Source organism: Tachysurus fulvidraco, chromosome 20, assembly GCF_022655615.1.
Source record: "Tachysurus fulvidraco isolate hzauxx_2018 chromosome 20, HZAU_PFXX_2.0, whole genome shotgun sequence".
Classification (NCBI taxonomy): Eukaryota; Metazoa; Chordata; class Actinopteri; order Siluriformes; family Bagridae; genus Tachysurus; species Tachysurus fulvidraco.
In genome coordinates, this window is record NC_062537.1 from 86699 (window position 1) to 94198 (window position 7500).

Sequence of the window (7500 nt, forward strand, 5' to 3'; positions counted from 1 at the left end):
GCTTATTATTAGTGACTTCAGTCTGTTTAACACTGTGTGTGTGTGTGTGTGTGTGTCTGTCTGTCTGTGCGTGTGTGTCCGGTTGTGTCTGTGCGTCTGTGTGTTTGTGCGTGTGTGTGTGTGTCTGTCTGTGTGTGTGTGTGTCTGTCTGTGTGTGTGTGTGTCTGTCTGTCTGTCTATCTGTCTGTCTGTGTGTGTGTGTGTCCGGTTGTGTGTGCGTGTGTGTGTCTGTCTGTGTGTGTGTGTGTGTGTGTTTGTGCGTGTGTGCGTGTGTGTGTGTTCTCAGATGAGGAGGATTTTGAGTGGGAGCCCCCGAGTGAAGCAGAGATGAAGGTGTTTCAGGCTCGTCGTGAGCGTCAGGATAAAATCAGTAAACTGATGGGAGATTATTTACTAAAGGGCTACAAGATGCTGAGCGACTGCTGCGACACCTGTGGGGTGAGAAACTGAGCACACATCACATGTCTGTCAGCAGTGATGTAGGACAGGTGAAGCTCTCTGGTCAGCGAGGAGACTGTGGCTGTTAAACTTTTATCAGCACCAGGGCAGATGGCAGGACATGCTGAGGAATTAAACACTATATGCCTGAAAGTATGTGCACCCCTGACCATTACAGCCATATGTGTTAAAGGTTGGAGTGAAGAACTGGAGTGTCCTGCACCGAGCCCTGACTCTGACTCAACACCTTTGGGGTGAACTGGATCACTGACTGAAAGCCAAACCTCCTCTCTTACATCATTAGTGTCTGATCTTACTAATGTTCTTGTATGATCAGGGGTGCACATACTTTTGTCTGTATTGTGTAGGTCACTGTAGAATGTAGAATGACCGGGAATTCTTAATAATCTGTGGTCAGTGTTTGAGAAGTTTTGACAGAAATCAGCAGGACACAGTGTTTAACATTAATCTGGTGTGTGTGTGTGTGTGTGTGTGTGTGTGTGTGTGTGTGTGTGTGTGTGTTCCACAGACGATTCTGCTGCAGGATAAGCAGAAGAAGAATTACTGTGTGGCCTGTCAGGAGCTGGACTCAGACATTGACAAGGACAACCCTGGTGTGTGAAGCTACAGTTTATTTTTTGTCCTTGTTGTAGTTCCCGTGGTGTTCCCGTGGTGTTCCCGTGGTGTTCCCGTGGTGTTCCTGTGGTGTTCCCGTGGTGTTCCCGTAGTGTTCCCGTAGTGTTCCTGTGGTGTTGATGCCTTAAAGCCCTCAGTGACTTTCCCTCTGCACTGTAACGTGTCACTGTGATCAGATTTTGAGCAAAAGGAGGTGATGAGTTGTGAGTTTTAGATTAAGAGCGAATTTTCACAGTCCTCTGTGTGTGTGTTTGGTGTGTGTGTGTGTGTGTGTGTGTGTGTGTGTGTGTGTGTGTGTGTGTGTGCGCACACGCGCGCGTGTGTGTGTTTAACAGCTCTGAACGCTCAGGCAGCTCTGTCTCAGGTACGAGAGCGACAGCTTGCCAACCATCACCCCCTTGATGCTGTCGAAACCATGCCCACTGCAGCAGAAGCTCTGCCCAGTAGCAGACCTGAGCATTGTGAAGGAGCAGCGTCTGGACTCCGAGCTCCGCCTCCTCCTGTTCCACCGCCACAACCCCGCCCTCTTCCTGCTCCGTCCTCCCCCCCGCTGCAGAACTCGAGTGGTCTTTCCAGTACTGTTCCTCTTCCTCCTCGTCCTCCTCCTCATTACCAGGTTGCCGTAGATGCACAGGATGTCGTGCTGGAGAAGCTACGCTGGGCCACGCAGGAGCTACAGACAGCTGTCTCACTCGAGTCCTGTGTGCAGCTCTGCGGTCTGATCCGCGCCTGCGCAGACACACTGCAGAGCCTCAAACACCTGCAGCACTGAAACTGTATACATACACACACACACACACACACACACACACACACACTGAGTTACTCAGTACACACTGGCAGGACATCACTGATCTCATGGCCTGGTTTAATAATGTACAAAAAATAAAGTTACAAATGTACAGTTTGGTGTGTAACACAACACCACACATGTAACACAACATCACACATGTAACACAACACCACACATGTAACACAACACCACACATGTAACACAACACCACACATGTAACACAACATTACACATGTAACACAACACCACACATGTAACACAACATCACACATGGAGCTGTTTGTCATGAAGCTCCGGAGGTGAAGCTGTAGAGTTTAACTGTGTTTCTGCTGAAGGAGAAATAAACACCGGAGCTGAAGATTTAATTATTTCTGTTCTCACTTTACTGCCTGATATGATTTCTCACACACACACACACACACCTCACTTTAATTTGACTTTAATCTGGTTATAAAACTAAACTATTCTCTGAATAAAACATCTATGTGATTGTGTTTCTGTCCCCTTTTATCTGTATTTCAGGAGATGTTACAGATCTTCACCTTTACATTGGTAAATATTGTAGGACACACACACACGTGTACACGCGTGATTGGTTTCTCAGACATTAGGAACACGTTTCTGATCACATCCCTGGTGCTCGGAGTGAACTCAGCTTCGCTCTGGTGTAGGGACACTCTGTAGTGCACACTAGTGACAAGTGCACGTTCAGCTGTGAGTTCATCATCCACCAGGTGGCGCTGCACGTGCGCTACACCGACAGCCCTCACACACGGTTTCACTTTCAGACTCCCAGAACACATTCTTAACATTTCCTGTCGTCATTTTCTCTTAGTTTTAGAATTTTATTTTAAATAAATCCCTGACTTTGGTCCTGAAGTCGCTCCTGCACTTAAACAGAGATGATGCTGTGTCTCTGTATGCGGTGTTTACACCCAGCTGTATCTGTACACCCATCACTGTAATCTGTGTCCCAAATCTGTCACAGTTGTACAGTGTGTGTGTGTGTGTGTGTGTGTGTGCAGAGTTGTACAGTGTGTGTGTGTGTGTGTGTGTGTGTGTGTGTGTGCAGAGTTGTACAGTGTGTGTGTGTGTGTGTGCAGAGTTGTACAGTGTGTGTGTGTGTGCAGAGTTGTAGTGTGTGTGTGTGCAGAGTTGTACAGTGTGTGTGTGTGTGTGTGTGTGTGTGTGTGCAGAGTTTTACACAGTGTGTGTGTGTGTGTGTGTGTGTGTGTGTGTGCAGAGTTGTACAGTGTGTGTGTGTGTGTGTGCAGAGTTGTACTGTGTGTGTGTGTATACAGAGTTGTACAGTGTGTGTGTGTGTGTGTGTGTGTGTGTATACAGAGTTGTACAGTGTGTGTATACAGAGTTGTACAGTGTGTGTGTGTGTGTGTGTACAGAGTTGTACAGTGTGTGTGTGTGTGTGTGTGTATACAGAGTTGTACAGTGTGTGTGTGTGTGTGTGTGTGTGTGTGTGTGTGTGTGTGTGTGTGTGTGTGTATGTGTACAGAGTTGTACAGTGTGTGTGTGTGTGTGTATACAGAGTTGTACAGTGTGTGTGTGTGTATGTGTACAGAGTTGTACTATGGGGTCAGAATTGTTTCGTTATTCTGAATAAATACACTATGATCCACAAATAAATATAAAGAGTTTCACAAATATTTTTACAAATTTCACAAAAAGAAATGAAATTCACAAATAAATAAAATTTGCAAATAAAACATATTTATAAATTGTATTTATTTGCGAATGTCTTCCTGCTCATTAGTGAATCGCGTTCTGTGCTTTTGTGGATTTGAAACATTTCTAACGTCAAGACGTGCACAAGAATCCACAAATAGGTGACTCCGCCCACCGTCTACTCCAGCCAATCACGTTCTGATTTACTCGCTCTTCACACCACCCCTGGACCCATTGATGATGCTGAACTCGTTTCCATAGAAAGCAGAACTGAACTAACCCTTAGTGCTGCTACAGTCCATACAGGGTTACCAGATTGGGCTCGAATCTGCGACTAATGTTTTTTATTTGTTTTTTAATCGTATATTGCAGCACATATTACACTGTGATAGTGCGAGTAAATCAGAACGTGATTGGTTTGAGGTAGACCGTGCCACGATTGGTCAGCACCACGAGACCGTTGTCCGATTGGCTGGAGCAGACGGTGGGCGGAGTCACCTATTTGTGGATTCTTGTGCACGTCTTGACGTTAGAAATGTTTCAAATCCACAAAAGCACAGAACGCGATTCACTAATGAGCAGGAAGACATTCGCAAATAAATACAATTTATAAATATGTTTTATTTGCAAATTTTATTTATTTGTGAATTTCATTTCTTTTTGTGAAATTTGTAAAAATATTTGTGAAACTCTTTATATTTATTTGTGGATCATAGTGTATTTATTCAGAATAACGAAACAATTCTGACCCCATATTGTACAGTGTGTGTGTGTACAGAGTTGTACAGTGTGTGTGTGTGTACAGAGTTGTACAGTGTGTGTGTGTGTGTGTGTGTGTGTGTGTGTGTATACACATTTCTATGTTATTGTGTCAGTCACTGACTGAATCTGGCGTCATATTCAACTTATTCACTGCATTGCTAGTCCCCGCCCACTTCCTCCAGGAAAACCCCGCCCACTTGCTCCATAGAAACCCCGCCCATTTCCTACAGGGAAACCCCGCCCACTTCCTCTGTGGTTTGGATTTGTCACTGTACTGAGCTGCAGCAGTCCTGAGCTCTCAGTTATATAGAACACAACCACAGACCCGAGACCAATCAAATGTTAACGTCAAGATCATGTGACTACGCTAATTGTGTGTGTGTGTGTGTGTGTGATTTCTCCTACATGTTCATACACTCTGGTGTTTCAGTTCTGACAAACCCAGTCTCTGAGTTCATCATCAATTAAGCAGCAGGGTGTGGACCACAAGGAAACTTACTCATACACACACACACACGTACATACACACACACACACGTACATACACACACAACACAGTCTTTATTCTACTTTAATTCACGTAATAAACAACCATTTAAGTGTTTCTAAGGCTGTAATTATCTAACATTCACATTTTTATTCATATATTTAAGTTTCTGTTATTTTAGATTTGTATTTATTAACATTCATCAGTTTTACTTAATGTATACATTATTCATAGACACACACACACACACACTCCTTGAACCTTCAGCTGTTCTTGTCCATCTGTCTGTCCATCTAAAATAAGTGCACTCTAATGTGGAAACCCCCTACACCTCCTAAAATACACACACACACACACACACACACACACACACACGAACACACACACACTGTAATGATGGGAAAATGAAAGTGTGTGTGTGTGTGTGTGTGTGTCATAACAACAGAGTCATAACAGAAATTAGTTTTGTTATTAACGTAACATGTTTGGACAAAAAAAGACATGATTAACAACGACAATATGTTCTTATAACCCTGCTCTGTGTGTGTGTGTGTGTGTGTGTTTTGCATGTTGCCACATCTCCATGTTTGCATGCTGATTCACTCCCTCCCTAACACCCGGGTTGCCAGATTTGACCATTTATATGTGTGAGCTCCTTAAACGCATTTCACCCTCCTAGCCCCGCCCCCTTACCCCTCTGACCTCTCCTACCCCTTTTACCCATGGACGGTGGAAATGTCTAGTTAGCAGAGGAAATTCCAGATAAATGACTGGTTAAGTGTCAGGGTTGCAGATGCAGGTGATGGGTTCGGGTTCGGGTTGTCTGACAAGATGCCCTGGTTTTGTTTCATCTTGTCCTTTCTCCTTTTACCTGCTCAGGTGTGTTCTGCCTCAGTGTGTTTTGTTTTATCTCAGTTTGGATAAAAACATCAAGCATTAACAAATATAAAAGTCATTTTTTCGCATTTAAAACACCAACAAGGCAACCCTGGTTAGCCCAATCTGCGGAGCTGATTAGTTCATTCTGGCAACCCGTACAGCACCCGTCAGTCGTGCAGCTGTTCATCCTCCACTCCTCTAACTTCTGTCTCTTTCTTCTATTTATTCACTTATTTCACCTCCACCGCTGTGACGGGCTTCAGGATTTAATCCCCGTGAGTTTTGAGTTGTTTAGGATTATTGTGTGTGTGTGTGTGTGTATGTGAGTGTGTGTGTGTGAGAGAGTGTGTGTGTGTGTGTATGTGAGTGTGTGAGTTCTGACACAGTGGAAGTTTTTCTGATAGAAGCCGCAGCTCAGACTCCGATGAGGATCAGATCAGCAGCTCCACTTTAATCCCGATGATAATAAAAGTTTGTCCAGCAGGAGATGAGTTCTGTGTGGAAGAGACTGCAGAGGGTCGGGAAAAAGGCCACCAGGTTCCAGTTCGTGGCTTCATATCAGGAGCTTACAGTGGAGTGTACAAAGAAATGGTGAGCTTTTATGCTTCACTTTACACCTGTGTGTGTGTGTGTGTGTGTGTGTGTGTGTGTGTGTGTGTGTGTGTTCCGTTAGAGCGCAGTTTCCTGTGTGAACTGAACTCACATTAAAATTATTATTTATTTTTAAAATTATACGATTATTTTATGGCCAATATCAGAATGTCAGGTCACGAGCGCGGGCGCGCGCACCTCATCATCACTTCCTCATTAAAGTGAAGATGTAAAGTATTAAAGCTTCCGTATTACATATACATGTTATAACGCCGTGTCCCAATCCGCACTAAACAGCATCAGAACGAGCAGCTGTGCAGAGTCTGAGTCCCAAATCACAGCCCAGTCTACAGCATTAATAGTGCACACAGAATAAACCCCGTGATGAGGACACACCCAGGGGCTTTATTTAAATATAAAGGCAGGTCTGTAATGAATAGGCTGCGGTCCAAACTGCATGTGCTGTAGTGATGAAGGCTGTGTGTGTGTGTGTGTGTGTGTGTGTGTGTGTGTGTGTGTGTGTGTGTGTGTGTGTGTGTGTGTTTGATCAGCACTGAGGATCTGATCAGAGAAATGCAGCGTAATCATGATACAGTGACCTTTAACCTCACGCTAAGATAACACAGAGTTCAGTAGGAGAGACGTGGAAGTGAACACTACTCACTAACAAGGTGCTACAGTTACACTTACAGCATGTGACACTCTCTTATCCAGACTGACGTACAAAAGTGCTTTTAAGTCTCTATCATTGAACACATTAACTCTGGGTCACACACTTAAGATACCCTGAGACTAAAACACCTTTCTTTTAAATACACACACACACACACACACACACACACACACACACACACACACACACACACACACACACACACACACAACAAACAGGGGAGAAAGTGTTAGTGTTTCATGAAGGAGTAGGACTTCACCCATCGTTTGACGACTCAGATCCAGTGACTCAGCTGTCTGGATCTCTAGGGGAAGTTCATCCTACCCCCTCGGTGCAGAACAGAACAGAGTCTTGTAGTAAACTTCCCTCTTACCCTGAGAGATGGTGGGACCAGTGGGGCAGTGCTGTAGATCTGAGGGTGTGAGGTGCAGTGTGAGGAGTGATGAGGGCTTTGGGGTAAGAGGGAGATGGTCTGTTTGTGGCTTTGTAGGCCAGCATTAGTGTTTAAATCTGATGTGTTCAGCTACAGGAGCCAGTGGAGGAACACAGCAGTGTGGTGGT

The 7500-nt window shown here is 44.6% G+C and overlaps 2 protein-coding genes across 25 annotated transcripts in view; both read left to right on the forward strand.

The window, feature by feature from the left end:
- znrd2 (zinc ribbon domain containing 2) overlaps window positions 1-2232 on the forward strand; it is a 2652-nt gene extending 420 nt beyond the window's left edge. The window contains exons 2-4 of the mRNA XM_047805242.1: window positions 287-438; window positions 968-1052; window positions 1410-2232. Coding sequence (XP_047661198.1) covers window positions 287-438; window positions 968-1052; window positions 1410-1846 — 674 coding nt within the window. The 3' untranslated portion in view covers window positions 1847-2232. The remainder of the gene's footprint in view (window positions 1-286; window positions 439-967; window positions 1053-1409) is intronic.
- A 3557-nt stretch (window positions 2233-5789) lies between these two features.
- Window positions 5790-7500, forward strand: part of ehbp1l1b (EH domain binding protein 1-like 1b) — a 23244-nt gene continuing 21533 nt past the window's right edge. For 16 of the 24 annotated variants that reach the window (XM_047804788.1, XM_047804782.1, XM_047804783.1 and 13 more), the window contains exons 1-2: window positions 5791-5950; window positions 6160-6266. In XM_047804788.1, the coding sequence (XP_047660744.1) occupies window positions 6163-6266 (104 nt within the window). In that variant the 5' untranslated portion in view covers window positions 5791-5950; window positions 6160-6162. Of the gene's footprint in view, window positions 5951-6079; window positions 6267-7500 lie in introns of all 24 variants that reach the window. The other 8 variants (XM_047804768.1, XM_047804771.1, XM_047804776.1 and 5 more) reach the window with 3 other exon arrangements.